A 17,113-nucleotide genomic window follows, 5' to 3' on the forward strand; every position below is an offset into this window, starting at 1 on the left:
TTTGCAAGCTGAGCCACGATTGGTCATTGGTGATGGAAAAAAAAAGAAAACCCAAGAGGAATGTAAAAAAATATTTATTAAACCAATGATATATTTCACGGTTTGTTAAAAAATAAAATTCAAAATGTAACAACCCTGTAAAAAGAACAAAAATTCAATAACAGAAAGCATACTTACAACTTCACAATTTTTTTCTTCATCATGATGAATGGCCAAGATTTGTCATTGTATTTCTAAGAGGTATTCAAACAACTAGATGGAAGCCCAATTCTAAAAAAATCAATATTTGGCTGTAAGCGGATCTCATTCAACTTCGCAAAGAGGGACTGGAACGTCGGCCTTTGTGCAGGATCGTGATCCCAACACTGCATGGTTAAAGTCCTCAGCTGCCCTCAGGGGAAAAACAGTATTAGACACCCATTAAAACACCCAAATGGACACTGCAATATTCTTTACCTCAAGAGGACATCCTTTAGGACAGGGCAAGCGCTTCCATTCCTCCAACATGTTGATGAGCACATTGACATTCATGTCTCTGGGGCATAACCCCGCCATCTTGCCAAACATCTAAAAAGCAGAAGACGCGGCGCATTGGAAAGAGTCCGAAATATGTGGGTTTTGACGACGTACCGCTGGGGGGCTCTGATTCGGGTCGCAGCGGGTCAAGATCTCGTACAGCGTCACGCCAAAGGACCAGACATCGGAGCAAAACGAAAATGTGTTTTCTTTCAGGCACTCAAGGGCATACCTGTAAAATATGCAAAACAGCATGAAAAACTTATTACTACGGTGGCTCCCTTCTAATATTGTAAAGAGACTGCGTAAACTCACCAAAAAACTGGACTGTCACCGTCTTCCGAAACGCGGTAGTAGGTCTTATTATCGGGGATATGTTTGGACAGGCCAAAGTCTGCAATCTTTACCAAGCTGTCACTTTTCACTAAAATGTTACGTGCGGCGAGGTCCCGGTGAATGTATCGCGTTGAGTGCAAGTATTCCATTCCCTGGGAATATTTATGAGATGAAATATGATGAGTAATCATATTAAGCAAACGCTTAAAGAGCACAAGGGATTCTCTTGAAATCATTGAGCGTCATTGCAAAATGCAACACTAGTCATTTTTCGTAAATACATTCTTTTGCGGTAGGAATCAACTTTTTATTTTAATGATGGCAGAAAGCATGAAATGAAAGTCTTATGGTTTCCATGCGGCATAACGACGCGAACAGCTCACCTGGCAAATCTGCTGAGCAAACAGCAGGCACCGGGACGTACTCTGTTCTTGTTTTTGAAGGTATTTTTCCAAGCTGCCCAGCGGAAGGAACTCCATTATGAGCTGCACCACCTGTCCCCCTGTCATTGCAGATTAGCAAGCAATTTACAAACCTTGTGCTTCGGAATGGTAGTCACAATCAACCCACCACCACCACCACCTTGAATCTACCTCTAATAAAAACACAAGCAGTGGTTGTGTGTGTGTGTGTGTATATATATATATATATATATATATATATATTTTTTTTTTTTTTTATGAAAAACGTTAAATTGTCAACATTAATCAACCATCACATGATTGTAAAACACGTTTGGTTCAGTTCCTGGCTGCAATGGTAAAAGCAGCAGCAAAAATCAGTAAAGTTTGAAACAGTCCAATCACGGCGCACCTCTTTTCTGAGTTTGGTCATGTGACATTCGTAAACTGAGCTGTAATGGGCCAGAACAGATCTGTCAACATCTCAGTTGACAGAAAGTGGCAAAATGCCCCCGGCCCCAGGGATATTTTTTCTGCTTAATTCATATTCAACATACGCAATGTAAATTAGAGTACCGCATTGAAAGCAGACCAGCAGGGTGAGAGCATACAGTATATTGAAAATCTGATTTTTGATTCGACTTCCCTTTAGATGAACCACGGATTTATCGAGTGTCCCGCAGTTACTGTTGAATTAATTCAGCACTTTTTGTCTAAAATTGGTGAAATCAGTTTCTTTCTGGCGAGTAATAATAAAATAAATAGGGAAACAAGATATTTTTACCACTCAATTTTAAATGACTTTTTTTTCCATCCTCCTTTGGCTTAAGGAAAAACTGGAGCCCATGACAGCTGACATATATTTTTATATTTTAGATTTTTATAGAATGTATTTTTTAGACAGCCACTAAATTGTTAAAATTGATCTTGGTTCTGCTCTTCGTTGCCATGGTAACAAAAGCTAAAATCGGTATTTGTCTGACACAGACTCCCCCGAGACGGTCTTATTTCAAGTGGTGTGACAAGTGGATGGAATTCTTTAACCTGTGCGTACTTGTACATGATCTCATTGAAAACATTTCAGCCTTTCTTATCATTACGAGCGAACTTGAAAGATTTGACATATTAACCGAGGACTCACCGATATCAGTGCAGCATCCTTTGTACTTGACGATGTTGATGTGATCGAGGGACTTGAGGGTCTCGATCTCCTTCAGCCAGAACTTTGGCAAGGGAGCGTTTTCCTGTTTCAAAGTCTTGACGGCCACGAGTTCCCCCGTTCCGTCATTGGCGGGGTCGTACATGTACAACGTCACCGTTCCGAAATTACCCTAAAGGGGGAACAGGTGTTTCATTAGATCAGCGACATGAGGGGAACGAGAGACCCACTTGGAGATAAGCTCACCTTTCCTAAGATGTACTTCTTTTTCAGATGACGCTTGAGAAAGATGGCAGATTGCGCCGGAGGAAGCCTTTCCCCGGAGGTTATATCAGGATCTGTACACAGAAGAAAACATTGGAGACTCATTTTCATTTAAAGCTGAACATCTTCGGGAGCGCACTTTTTCTCATGATGTCGATGAAATCTCTGAGCAAAGAGCTGAAGGAAGGCCTCTCCAAGGGCTCGTAGGCGAGACACTTGTTGATAAAGACAACCAGGTCCTGAGAGGGCGGCTCCAACAACTTTCCCTTTTTCTGATAGAAGCGCTCTTTCTGTGGAAAGGAGACGAATGGAGGCCGTTCAACATGGAAGCGGTCGCCACGTTTTGTAAAGTGACCGGTCGCGGGCTGACCTCCAGCACCGTGGCGCCGCTCATGGGGACGTAGCCGTCATTGCAGATTTCCAGCAGAGTCACGCCGAAGCTCCACAGGTCGGCGGCCATGCCGGCGGGCGCTTTGCTGTAAACGCACTCTGGAGCGATCCAGGGGATGCGATCGAGTCGCTCTGCCGCAAAGGACGATGACATAAAGCACTTGATAAGATTAGGATTGTTATTTATTTTATTTGCTAATTTGTTGACTGGCACTGACGGCTGTAGATGTCAAAGTTCAATTTTTAGTGAAATGGCTTATTCACAGTTAGAACAGTCAAAAATCCATTGGACGGGCAGTTAAGGGCAGTACATAAAAAGTTATTTGGGTCCGCGCAATGTCACGACTTATCAAAATTCACATTTGGCAAACTACAACATCCATGACTATTCACAGTCTTGCGTAAAGAATCCATTGCCACAAAATTAAAGATGATGACAAGGCATTATTCAGAATATGCCTAAAGGGATTTCCAAAATATAATATATATATATATATATATATATATATATATATATATATATATATATATATATATATATATGTATGTGTGTGTGTGTGTCAATTTCGAAAAAAAAAAAAAAATTATAAGCCTTAATAACAACCTAAAACATCATGGCTTCCTTTTGGGTTTTTTTTTCTACAAGTTTCCTCATGTTAAATAGGTTACAATAAACAACGGTATGGAAAACAACATTGCAAACTTTGAAAAACTAACCAAAAATATGTTATACAGGAAACACTATTCAAAAGGCCTTTGGGTGTTCTGTATTATGCATGTCATATGAACATTAATTATAAGAGAAGGTTTCATGAGGTGACGTGTCAAGCAAATTTTTTATATTTAAAACAATCTAAAGTTACTGTGCCAAACAGGGGTTTGCCATTAACCCTGTATGTGCCAAATATTTTTCTAATTATTTTTATATCGCTATTCAAAAAGGTTGTACCTTGATAATGATTAGAGCTAAAGGGATACTGTGTAAATGTTGCTTGGTGCAATTTTGTTATTTTGGAGCCTCCAAGATGCCACTAGATGGCGCAGAAAAATAGTAAATAGGTGAGGTTTTCAGCTAATGTAAGATAAGAGTACACTGAGAGGACAAAAAGTGTCTAGCTTTGCTGTATTTTACATTCGACAAAATCTCACAGCACAACACCGAAAAAATGTCGCAAAAAAGTATGCAGAATTCACAAAGATTCATCTCGGCTAAATTTGTTCAAATATTTTCTTGCTCTATGTGAATTCTCGGCCTGTCTAGTTGAATACAAAACTGCCATACTTGGGACACACAACTAGATATTGAATAGTACTTTTTCGCTGCAGCAAAGGGATTGGGAATCACTGCTCAAGATGGATCATGAATAAAAATGACAATGCCCTGAAAACATCCAATTTAAAATATACTCCCAGAATTCACACTCAAAGACTGTCATGATTTGCAGGACTGTACTGACCTTCCAGTGAAAGTGCATTGACTGCAATTCCTGGGTCACTCAGCTTGACGAAAGGTGACTCCCCTTGCTCCAGGCCTCGCCTCGCCACCAGCACATTCCTGGCACAAACGTTTCCGTGGGTGACGCCTTTGGACGCCTACAAAAAAAAAAAATCAGATTCCATTGCAGCTAACTGCCCGTTTGTCTCCATCAATTTTACAACATCTGTCATGTCAGTTATTAGTGCCACTTCATATGATTCATTCCGCTCTCGCTATGCAGGTGTTTACGAAGTCAACACTGATTCTGATCACTTAGGCTGCATTTACACTGCATGTTTAAAGTGACAATTCCCATTGTTTTGGGCAGTGTATATAGGGGGAAAAAAATTGAAATCTTGAAATCAGTATGGGGCCTTTTTAACTCATTGACTCCCACTGACAGCTTAAATAACAAATTGTCTAAATAATGGCCAATTCGGCCAATGGAGTACTATTCTCCATGTTTTCCGTCAATGACATCAGACGCACTTAAAATGGTCACAAAAATAAGCATTAAATCAGAACAGAGCACTTAGGCTTGCAGTGTAAATCCAGCTTTAAATGAGAGCTCAATCCCAAATTCACTTCTAAAGCCACTTAGCTGAATGGCACGGAAAGCGACACATATTGACTCTGGAAAGAAGACAGAAATGAAGCACAACTTACGAGGTAATTCAAGGCACTGGCAAGTTGTCTGGCCACAATAAATTTCCAGCGAGAAGTCAATTTGGCTTTTTCTCTGCGAAGGAAAATGTCTAAGGGTCCAAACTCCACAAACTCCTCCACTAAGATGTCTGCAAGGGAAGGCACAAGAAGTTTGTTGTACAATAGACACATTTTGTGTAAGGGACCACAATTGTGTCGCAATATTTTTTTCCTGGTAGATTGTGTGAATGTCGAAAGGCTATAATATTATTATATTATTATTATATTATATATTATTAATCCTTTTCACATTTTTGATTGATTCAACCAGTTTCAAACGGTTCATCTCCTACCTAGTACAATTATTTTCCCCAAATTTCTAAACAAAAGCAAAAATTGAGATATTTCTTGTTAGTACGTTGTGAGCTCATATTTACTCCTACATTTTTCTCAATGTTTTCTCAACATTCTAACTTTAAACTCCATCCATCCTTTTTCTACAGGAGAGCGGCTTATCCTCACAAGGGTCACGGGCATGCTGGTGCCTACCCCAGCTGGTTTCGGGCAGTAGGTGGGGACACCCTGAACTGGTTGCCAGCCAATCGCACGGCACACAGAGACAAACAACTATTCACGCACGGAGTCAAACCTAAGGACAATTTAGTATGTCCAATTCACCTGCCATCGTGTTTTGGAATGTGGGAGGAAGCCGGAGTGCCCGGAGAGAACCCATGCGGGCTCGGGGACAACATGCAAACTTGTATCCCTTCATCTGTGAGGCGGACGTGCTATTCACTGCGCCACTGAGCCAGCCTCCAACTTTAAACTGTTTGGATTAAACTACAAAATACAACATGTTAATCTTTTTGTTTTTTCCATCTCATTTTCACACTTTTTGACTGACTTCAATTTACCAGCATTAAAAGGTTCAGCTCGTCTCGTCTAGTTCTAAATTCTAAACAAAAGACCCCCCCCCCCCCAAAAAAAAATCATAATTCCAAAACATTCACTATCTCGCCACATGATCACACATTGTTCAATATCATTCGATATAATTCAGAATCAGTCTTTTATAGTCTATGCATTCCATATACTTCTAGAATTTTTCATTCATCTTCCAGCATTCACAAGCGATTTCTTTAGACATCTTGTTCCTACTGTTATGGTATAATTAAACATAACGTTTATTAAAGCAAATGTTTTGGAACAAAGTAAAAGCTGAATGTGACTTTGAATGACGTTCAAGCTTCATCATTATATCACACATAGAAAAAGAGCTTTTTTTGTGTGGGCGTTTTGAGAAAGAAGCAAAAAGGGGAAGTGGAAGACTGTAATGTGTGCTCTCACTTTCAGATCCGTTGACTGACAAACCATGGACAAACGCCAGGTGATCGTGAGACACCTGGCTCATGAGACTTGCCATCTCAAAGAACGCCTAAAGCAAAACCAACAAAATATCGATTTGGAATCAATAGACAACGGTTGTTAAGCGGCGGTGTGACGAAAACTTACGGATGTGATATCCTCATGACTTTCCTCCAGAACCTTGAGCACCACTTGGACATTCTTGTAGTTATCGCCGTTCCAGTCGTCCTCCTGCTCATCGGGTGCTTGGCAGACTTGCAGATGTGCCGAGTAGATGTGCGTTCTAGTGCCAAAACCCAAATGCGGCCCCTGTGCGTAAACACAGCACACGGCGCCGCAGCCGCATTAACACGGAACTAACGAAGCTTCAGAGGCGTGACGGACAGGATTCCCACCAAAGTGATGTCTTTGTACTTGATCTGGAAGCAGAGCTCCCACTTGTTGGGTGAAAGAGTGCGCGCGGTGGCGCCGCCATCCACACCGTGTCGCTTCACCAGGAGGTTGGAAAGCTCTGGCGGAGATAAACAAAATGAAAACGTTGTCAGCGGCACAAGACAAACGACACACATTTGGCCCTCATCGAATACGTTCATTTAAAAGGGGAAGTCAACCCAAATATATTTCAGTATTTCGATTAAAATTGCGCTTGTGGAAGGTGAATTAAGAAGCCAAAAAAATAGCTGTTTTCATCTATCTCAAGGGGTGGTCATTTTGTCACTTGCTGCCCACTGAAGATGACATCACAACTCAGGGCTAAATTCATAACCAATTAGCTTGTGAATTTTACATGGGTCAGCTCAGAAAACAAATGAGAGATGATTGGTCATCATCTGAATCCTGAGCAAATGTGATGTCATTTTCAGTCAACACTAAGATAAGAAAGTGGCCGCAACCTGCGATGAATAAGTATTCAGAATGTCATGTTTAGACTCGTGGTTAAGCATAGAAAATATTGCAGAAAGAACAAAATTAGCATTGACTTTTACTTTAGTCTTAATTAACGTCCGTCCGTCCATCCATCCATCCTTAACAAATATATGTTTACTTTTTGTTACTTTTACCACTGAAACTGTACGTGGCATCTTCCAAATAAAGTATCTTGAGGTTTTCCTCTTTCCTTAGACAATGAAAGTAAAATGTAAAATGAACAAATGCCACCGGGTTCAATTAATTGATCAAAAATAGCTAGTCTAATGCGCAAGTCAAAGCTTTACCCTTCCATCACTACGCATTGAACCCGTTCACCGCCACTGACGGCTTTTGACGTCAGAGATCCATTTTAATGGGCGGGCGGTGAATAGATAAACTAATTCACTGCTATTTCCAGTTATTTCAGAAAAAAATCCATATTAACTGGGCTGGCAGTGAAACAATAAAGAAGCCTTAAAGAACTCCAATAGCCTCAAAGTGAAAGAATTTCAGTGCAAGACTGCGGAGCGATGTGAGGTGACAAACACTTGAAAGCAAAGTGCAACATGAATACAAATTACGCTCAGCTGAATTAAACACAAACCTCGTTGTCGGGGCCGACAGCACTTTTTAATAGTATAGCTCTCCGTGCCAGAGTTGAGTACGTAGTCCTTTAGAGTGTTTATGAGGTCCTTCACGTTAGAAAATTTCTCCTCCCAGCCATCCAGGGAGAAGACCGAATCTTTATACTGGATGCAAAACAGCTTGTGGCTTGCCGTGGATTCCTTCTGCTGGGCACCCGATAAGTCAGTTTTCAATCTCTGTCTACCATATTTTTTTATTAAATAATTCATCAGATTTACAATAAAATGAGTAATGTTTATGATATTGGTGTTAATGTTAATTTGTTTTCAGCATCAAACAGTACAGTTGGTCAAAAATATCTCTAGTCTGAATAAGGATTGACATTTTTTTTTTCCAGGCACTTTCATTCACTTTAAGCTATTTTTTTCGGATTCAGAATAACCTGTAAAACCTGTAAAAAGTTAACATTTTCTGAAAGTTTATCTGTTTATGAGTTATAATTTCACACCTTTCATAGATAATGATCTCATTTATGGTCACCGCAGCAAGTGGGTGTGTGTGAAATGTTTGCTCTTTCTTTGGAGGGGCTTTGCAAAAAATTAATTGAGAAGCACTGAGCTAAAAGAAGGTCGGTATTTCAATCAAGCACTCTAGTAATGTATTACTTTAGTACTAAAAACTAAAGTAATAGGCTACTTTAGATACTTAAAGTTATTAAGTGCTGAAGTAATTGATTACCGTATTTTCCGCACTATAAAATGCAGCGGATTATAAGGCGCACCCTCAATTAATGGGATATTTTAAAACGTTTCCATATATAAGCCGCACCCTCAATTAATGACATATTTTAAAACTTTTTCAATCACAATATTGCAATACTCAAAGTAATAAGAATAATAACTCAAATATTAACTCTAAACTCTCAATAGCATAATAACTCAGTCAACATGACCAACCTTGTTCAACTGTAAACACACAGGTAAAGCTTACTTTATCAGTTCATTCCCCATCAACGAATCCCAATCTCAATATTGATCCATATATAAAGCGCACCTGATTATAAGGCGCACCATCAGCGTTTTAAAAAAAATAAGACTTTTAGGTGCACATTACAGTGCGGAAAATACGGTACTCATGTATTACCAACCATTGTAAGACCCTTCTCCCTACTTGAAAAAAAAATCATAAATATGTTTCTGGGATTGAATGTACGTAGACTTAAGAAAAACATAAAAACACATCTTTGGGATTGAATGAGTGAAGGAGAGCGGCGACTCACCTGGGTTTTGTTTGAGACGGCCAGGACCAGACGGTGATAGCTGAGAACACTCCAGCGTACGAGGCAAGCTTCTTCTTCTGCGTCTTCCTTTTTTAGCTTGTGTAGCACAAAGTCATCACTAGAAACACACAGTTGAGACAGAACGCGTTTGTGTAACGCTTACAGTGTACCAAAGACGAGGGTGAAAAGAACTCACTGCATTGGTCCGTGCAGTCCATTAGCTTCACTCAGCAGCACCCTGGGGGGCGCCACCTCATGACAAAGATAGTGGTGGGCGTCGGCAGTCAGCCGGTAGTATCCATCCAGCAGGGAGATGAAGGAGCGGGCCTCCTGGCTGGAGCTCATCTCAACCTCCTACGTGCACATTCACAAAGACAACGAGTGGCGTTTAGCAGCAAGGCTGCCACCTACGGATGCGTTCACGTTGGGAAGAAACACAAATGCCAGAAGCGCATGGCGACCTCGCAGAGTCGATTGGATATGGTTTTGGATATGGTTTTACTGCGATTCTAAATTTGAATGGAGGTGATGAAGGACTGACCCATAATACAAAATTTAAAAAAAATGCAAAAAGAAATTTTGAAAGATTGAGCGATACTCATTTCTGTCATTCTGCTCTCCCGCTAGTTAGATCCTGACCTGACGCTAATCGTTTAGCTTCGTGTGATGTGGAGAGCTAACGCAGAAGCTTGGGTAATGAGGCAGTGTTTCGTAAAGTGGGTCAACATGCTTTTTGGTCTAACTGTGAAGAATCTGGTTGAGAACCAATTCCCTCTAAAATGTCGGCTGCTGCTGGCATCGTGGATAATATCCTCAAACAACTTCCATTCATCAAACTTCTCCAACTCCCATCCCCCTCCTCCAGGACAAAGTGATTTTGAACTTTAAAAAGCTAAACAGTTGTTACGTTTTCTGCCATTTACATCGTATAGTTTTGTATTTTTTGTTTTTTTTTGTTTTACTTTTAATTCTCATGGTATTTTTCTCTCCCCCTCCTCACATTTGGAAAATATGAGTTGCCTCTAAGTCAGATTTAGTATTTAGCGCATTTTCTATGAAACTAACGCCAGCCAACGTAAACAAACATTGCGCCCAGTACATCTCTCCCCCCGGCTGATAGTACGGTGCAATGGTGCCAAATAAAGTTGAGCTCTTTTGCAGTGATAAAAACTAATAGAGATGGGCCAGAAGCACTTTGAAATACAGTATACGGAAGAGCGCAGCCCGACAATATTCGCCACGATTGTTAAGCAGAAAATTATCTGCGAGGACATTTATTTCTTCAAAATAAATTGTACCATCGTTAGAAGCGTATGGTGCAAGCGGCCTTGGTATGCTTTTATTTTGGAAGTTCCTACCGGGAGCATGGTATAGTGACAACGGTCAACCCAATCATTTTTTTCCTCCCTGAGTGGTCTGGATGTTTTTTCCGATTGACTTTTTTTTTTCTTTTACTAACAACTTGAGAACAAACGGCCGCCCGGAACGTAACACGTTCGTATGTAGAGGAGCGTCTATAATAGTATTAACTCAAGCACTGCCAAACTATAGAAGTCAAAGGGTTAAATACCGCATTTTTCGCACTATAAGGCGCACCGATTATAAGGCGCACCCTCAATAAATGACATATTTTAAAACCTTTTCAATCACAATATAGTAATACTCAAAGTAATAACAATAATAAGTCAAATAATAACTCTAAACTTTCAATAGCATAATAACCCAATGTCAATATGACCAACCTCGTTCAACTGTAAACACACAAAACAGGTAAAGCTTCCTTTATCAGTTCATTCCTCATCTACGAATCCCAATCTCAATATTGATCCATATATAAGGCGCACCTGGATATAAGGCGCACCTATCAGCTTTTTAAAAATATATATATATAGTGCGGAATATACGGTAATTGTATAAACAGTATTATTCCAGTACTCGAGTAGCTCCAACTCCCATAGACAAATTCCTTGTATTTTTCACATTTATGCTCTCACCATGCAGTTCCCGTCCTGAGTGGTAATGCAAACATTAGCTTCACTGACGGCGATGTGAACCATTTCCGGGAAGTCGCAGAAGGTGGTCCACTCGACGGGAGCGGAGGCAGTCGGCTGGCTGGAACATTGCTTGGTTTTCCTCGGGGAGTCGCTGCCCTGGATGCCATTGGCCTGCGTGTCGAAATCACAAGCCAAAGGGAGTGAGGAAGAAGCAGGAAGCCGCCACATTTTCTGCGACGATATTACAAACCTCCTCACAGCTGCTGGTTTCCCTCCACTGGAGTCCCATGGCGGCAGATACCATCAACTCATACGAGACGGCGGCCGCGCCGTCCCCTCGCGAAGCATCCTGACCGGAGTCTTCGCCGTCCCTGCTCAGTCTCAGGCGGCGAGCGACGAAGGTCTCGGCGCCAAAACGCGGCGCCACGCACTCGAGAGCGCAGATGTACTGGCAGATGATCTCCTTAATATCCGGCTGCTTTGCTTCCAGGTTGTTCTGGTTTTTACGCATGGATTGTTGAAACATCCAACGGAGGCGTAGTTTGGTGACAACGTTGTCTTCCGATATTTGCTTGGCCAAAGACTTCGGGATGCATTTTAGGAAGCTGAAAAAAAAAAACCACAATCGTCTTATATAACTACAAAACAGAACTGAAAAAATGTCAATCACTTGCTGTGTTGAAAATAAAAAGATAAGAATAAGAGTATAGTATTAGAAAAATATCAGCACATTGTTTTTGTTTTGGGATATGAATAACCATACTGAATTAATGTCATGAGGTAAAGACAAAAAAGCGCACTGAACCAATGGTGATTCTTTTTTTCATTTTTTGCTCTTTCTATTTTAAATCTGTTTATACGTTCGATGAACTCAGTCAATTACCGCTTGATTTTCTTAATACTGATACATCACCTCACCAATCTGACTTTTCAATAATGCCCTATAAATTTATTTATCTCTATGACGACATGAAATGACGAAATGAATGAACAATTTTGTAACGATGATTTTTTTCCCCAAGATTCTACTCATTTCTTTTTTAATAAAAAGGCTTCTTCTCTGTAATACTGTAATTGAATCCTGCAATATTGGTTTTTATCTTGTTAAAATAAAGATTTTTTATCTGACTTTTTAGTGACAATAAAGGTTCCTTATGATTCCAGTCGTGCAACATTACACTTCTTTTCTCAGATAGAAAAGCAAAAGAATAATGTAAATGTTTTCATTTTTGCAGCTGGCCTCAATAGCTCAATAGCTCAAAAGCTCATCCATCTGAGGGGACGGCCATTTTGACGCTTTCTGTCAACTGAAAATGATATTGGTTTCTCAGAGCAGAGTGGCTGGCCAATCACAGCACAGGTTTTGAATATCACATGACTAAACTGAGAAAGAACGTGAGCTGTGGTTGACTGTTATCCGTGCGCAACTGTGACATCATTTTCAGTTGACAGCAACTGCAAACTAGCTAACCTTTGCGATGGAAAAAAAAATGGTGGATTTTGAAGTCGAACTTTAAATGCCAGCCATTTATAATAGAGAACATGCAAACCAAAATCATAGTTAAGTTTTTTTTTTTTTTAATTATTTTTCCCCAAACCTTTTCCGCGTTCATTCCCATAAAAGAAAGAAAAATAGTTGACATCAATTGAGGTCAATGAGTTCAGTTTCTATTCAATGCATATCATAATTTAGTTTTGATTGATAATGTAAAACAGTATCGATAAAATAAGGACGATCATATCCATAAAAGCAGGACTTTGGATAGGTGATTAAACTGTGGGTGAGTCCCCGGTGTAAAAAAAAAAAAAAAAATCAAAAAATGACCTGGTCTTTTTTGAAACACGCTGCATGGTGCTGCGCGTTTGTAGCGCCAGGTGCATGAGGTGGAGCATGGCCATGCCCAAGCTGTCGCTTTGATATTGGCTTAGCTCCTCCTCTGATCTTAGGTTCTCCATTGGAATGAGCTCATTCACAAAGTCGTGCTTAGCCTGTCGGGAAGAACACGGTGCTGTCAGGAGATCGTTGAGGAAAACACGCTGTGAAATGTCTGACGCTCACCTGAGCAAATAAATATTCCACTGATTTGATTTCCAGCAGGGGTTTGCCGATGGCGGCGTCATCTGTCTTGCAGAGATGTGTGGTAAGGGTAGGCTCCCTGTCTCCTGCTCTGCTTGTATTTAAAAAAAAATAAATAAAAAATAATAAAATACCCAGAGTAACCAAAATCCACAAAGCAGATTCCCCATTGACTTTGTTTATTTGCTTTAAAAAAAATAGATACGGTAAATTTAAAACTTTAATCTGCTACTTTTTTCTCATGCTTTCAACCTTGGGTCTTTATGCAGATTCAGCATAGCAAAGCTGCAATTTTTTTTTCCAGAGACCATTGGGCACTCCCCACCAGAGTGTTAGTTCAGGGGTGAAGTGCAAAATGATGCGCTCAATAACTTCTGGCGTGTTACTGTTGTGTTGGTGCAGTGTTCTATCTCAGTGTGTGGGTTTTATGTTGAAAATATGTTGTGCTGCTCTTTTTTTCTAAACCGGCATGTTTACTGTATTGAAGGCATGATGTTGCTGTAACGAGGCAGTTCCAAAAAAGTTTTTAGCAAAAACATGCATCATGCATCATCTTTCTGCGAAAATATCTGACGTTACAACCTGCAGCTTACATTCTAGTGTGGCCTGTACGCGACAAAAAAAAAAAAAAAGATTTTCAGTTCAATTTTTGTTGTTGAATTTTGTAATCTGTTGTGGTTTGTAGTATGAAATTTATGGTATGTATCGATAAATGAAAATCTTTTTTTTTTAAATGCTGTTTTTTGACTGGTCTTAAAAGGAAGAAAAATTAGAATAAAATCGTGCTGCAGACCTGTAATAGAAAAGGTTATGATCAAAAAAAGAAAATACTTGAAGTGAAGTCGCATTAGCCGAGCAACGATGTTGTGAGCGAACACTATACATTTTTTTTTTTGCTTTCTTGCTGGGAGAAAATGGACACAACATTGGACTTTGAAAGGAATGATTGAAATTAATAGGCCAAGTTTCAGTGGTTGAATTTAATCCTCTTTTGTTTTTCTAGCAATCACATTGGTAAACAGTATGCAATTGATTGCAGCTAAATGAAAGCTTTGATAGCAATTTAAATATAGGCCAATTGTCTATTATGTACTGTTATTCCCAACTCCAAAGTAGTCTAGCGCCTCACCTGTTATGAACTTCACCGCACGTTCCTGCTGTGTCGCTTTTGACAGTAAAACGACTCACAACCGGCTCTCTGTCATTAAATCCGTGCCAATTACGAAAATAGAACCTGCACACAAGGAAGCGAGAATTTGCAGTGTCGCGGTGGCACCTTGTTGTGTGCTATGATGACATGACCTACCTCATTCGGTAGTGAAGAATAAGACAGGAATCCTCTTTTGGGTGAAAACTGTGATTTGGACTGTACCAGCAGCATGTCAGTGGGTCATACAGAGCAAACAACACATGGAATAGAGGCGTTATCCCTGTTTAAGACACAGATGGATTACGCACCTTGCCTAATCTGATTTTATTATTCTTTTTCCGCCATTATTCTCACCAACGGCCTCTGCGGCCAAAATGCACAGGTCCTCAGCGGTGATCTGTTTGGCGGCCGTGTACGACAAATATTGCTCTTCATTGGGGCTCCAGAACAGGAACACGTGGATGCCGTCATCCTGAGGAGTTACCAAGGATTGCGCTGAGGACCTATGCTTGGGAATTTTGGACCACCTCCTGGCGGGCATGACGGCTGGTACCTTATGACCAAACACAGACATATTATCAACAAGTAAAAATCTCAAAAGTGGTTAGCAAATCCGCCTTGCGGTTCTAAGGTTGAGTCTGAGCTCTCACAGTGCTTTGATTAGTAATTAGTGAAGACGTGCGTGAGGCAATGTGTGAATGAAGAAAGTGATTTTTCATGGTTGAGCAGTTTTGCTTTATTTCATGTTGTCATGCTATAGTTAACATCTCATCGCAGTTGTATGGCAGTTTCAGAGATGGAACAACTAATTGTTAACTGCTAAAATTTTGCTTAACAGTGCTTTTTAAAATATATAACAAGTTAAGAGTTCCTTTTTTATATATATATATATATATATATATATATATATATATATATATATATTACACATTTTTCACAAAATTTGGGGGTTGTTAGAGACTTGGTAACGACCCACCAGAAAAATGTCAGGTGCACATTCAGAATAAAAAGAGACGTGATCTGTCATCAGCTCACAATTTTTTAACAGCTACTATGAAATGATTCATGTGATCTTTACGCATTTTGTTCCTCCTTGACACAGAGCCAAAAGTGGAGGAAACCATTTTGCTTGTAAAATATAATTATATTAAAAATAATTATATTCAGTCACTACAGTGTTATGAAGAGGGATGTTGTGAAACCTTCAGTTGTAACTGGACCAATTGCATCTTTTTGTGTTCAGAAAATTTCTACAGCATATAAAACTAACTTTATTTTTAGGATATGGCAGGAGCCACTTAAAAATGAATGAAGGGCTGCAAAGACCCCCAGGCCGTAGTTTGGGCATCACTATTTTATGATATGTTTATGACTTGTTTCCCTCGTCTTCCAATATCTCAATCGAACCACCCTGAATCATCGAAAAATATAATCCAGGAGCCATGTTTAACTTTAATACTATTATATCTTTATACTGTTATTATGACTTTTGGTCATGTGGACTTTAAGTTTGTGTTTTACATAACAACTGAGTCAATTCGTTTGTAATCTATAAAATATCAAATAATGAAAAGAAATACTTAAAAAAAAGACAGAAAACGGAAGTGATTAGACTTTGTGAACAACACAAGTAAATACACTACCGCAGTATCCATGGCGTCTGGACACATGCAAATGAAGCGATCAAAAAAGATATAAATACATGGGACCAGTTACTATTGACTAAAAATGAAGGGGAAACCCCAGAAGGTTTCGGCAGTATCCGGAAAGTTTGTGGTGGGGCGAATGAGTGATCACACGTCGATGACCTATTAAGACGACGTTTTCTGTGTTATATTCGCACAAACTTCGGTAACGCAATCGTCATTTTACAACGTTTCGCAGTGACTCCGGTAGTGACGGAAAGAACCGAACGAGACCCAACAACCAAGAAAACTTACCTTGCAACGGCGACGTTCTGAACGGCTATCCGCTTACAGACGATGTAAAAATATACACTTGTTAGGACCTCCATGAAAAGGCGTCAGCATATTACTATCACTAAATCTTCACTGGCCTCCCATTGCTCTCGAACTACCTCCTAAGAACAGTTTTACTTCCTCAAACCAATCCCGGAAGTGACGTAGAACTCACGCCTACGTCAGCACAACAGGTAATACTGTCCTATGTAGCAGATCGATATTTTTATATCCGACAATTGTTGTTTTGATTTGCCAGAAATCTCTAAAATAAAACGTTTTCGCTGTCAATATTTTTTTTAATATTTTTTTTTAACGACAAGCCATCACATAATTCGATTTGTCCAGTTCAACTATGCAGATAGACGCCTGAAAACACATGAAAAAGCACTTCTGAACAAAGCATTATTTTTTTAAACACTCAATAAATTTCAATATTTTAATCACTACAATCAAGGTTATAACAGGCTTGGGAATAAACACAAAGCAGTATTGGCTGTTGAACTCAAAACTTTTTTCCCCCAATACAGTATATAATAAGTCTGAAACAACGCACAGGACATGCGCCGAATTCCTCACCCGTTTCATCGTTGATTCCTTGCAAATAG

The 17,113-nt window shown here is 39.8% G+C and overlaps 1 protein-coding gene across 6 annotated transcripts; it reads right to left on the bottom strand.

Annotated features, from left to right (window-relative positions):
• Positions 1-58: 58 nt before the first annotated feature.
• tyk2 (tyrosine kinase 2) lies at positions 59-16,648 on the bottom strand. 6 transcript variants are annotated; one of them, XM_088437135.1, is made up of 25 exons: positions 16,488-16,648; positions 14,902-15,100; positions 14,704-14,827; positions 14,527-14,631; positions 13,380-13,491; positions 13,146-13,309; positions 11,571-11,925; positions 11,321-11,491; positions 9,523-9,680; positions 9,327-9,444; positions 8,067-8,253; positions 6,949-7,064; positions 6,701-6,862; positions 6,536-6,623; positions 5,210-5,337; positions 4,524-4,659; positions 3,047-3,198; positions 2,816-2,966; positions 2,659-2,750; positions 2,395-2,584; positions 1,236-1,354; positions 832-1,004; positions 631-748; positions 457-567; positions 59-386 (listed from the first exon to the last, which is right to left on the bottom strand). In XM_088437135.1, the coding sequence occupies exons 2-25, from the start codon at positions 15,086-15,088 to the stop codon at positions 234-236; spliced, it is 3,570 nt and encodes a 1,189-aa protein (XP_088293261.1). In that variant the 5' UTR covers positions 15,089-15,100; positions 16,488-16,648; the 3' UTR covers positions 59-233. The 6 variants fall into 6 exon arrangements, with proteins under 6 accessions (XP_088293261.1, XP_088293260.1, XP_088293259.1 ...); XM_088437134.1 differs by lacking the exon at positions 16,488-16,648 and adding an exon at positions 16,191-16,289 and having other exon boundaries at positions 13,380-13,488; XM_088437133.1 differs by lacking the exon at positions 16,488-16,648 and adding an exon at positions 16,191-16,289 and having other exon boundaries at positions 8,067-8,250.
• Between the last annotated feature and the right edge of the window lie 465 nt (positions 16,649-17,113).

This window comes from Hippichthys cyanospilos, chromosome 16 (assembly GCF_059441005.1).
Source record: "Hippichthys cyanospilos isolate Australia breed blue-spotted pipefish chromosome 16, RoL_Hcya_1.0, whole genome shotgun sequence".
Taxonomy (NCBI): Eukaryota; Metazoa; Chordata; class Actinopteri; order Syngnathiformes; family Syngnathidae; genus Hippichthys; species Hippichthys cyanospilos.

Bases quoted from the DNA above. Each gene is read 5' to 3' on its own strand.
- tyk2 (XM_088437132.1), bottom strand. From the start codon at position 16,217: ATGTGTCCAGACGCCATGGATACTGCG. The intron at 1,005-1,235 runs GTGAGCTGTTCG...AAATATTCCCAG, and splicing joins TTGCTCAGCAGATTTGCCAG to GGAATGGAATACTTGCACTC. The intron at 568-630 runs GTACGTCGTCAA...TCTGCTTTTTAG, and splicing joins CGAATCAGAGCCCCCCAGCG to ATGTTTGGCAAGATGGCGGG.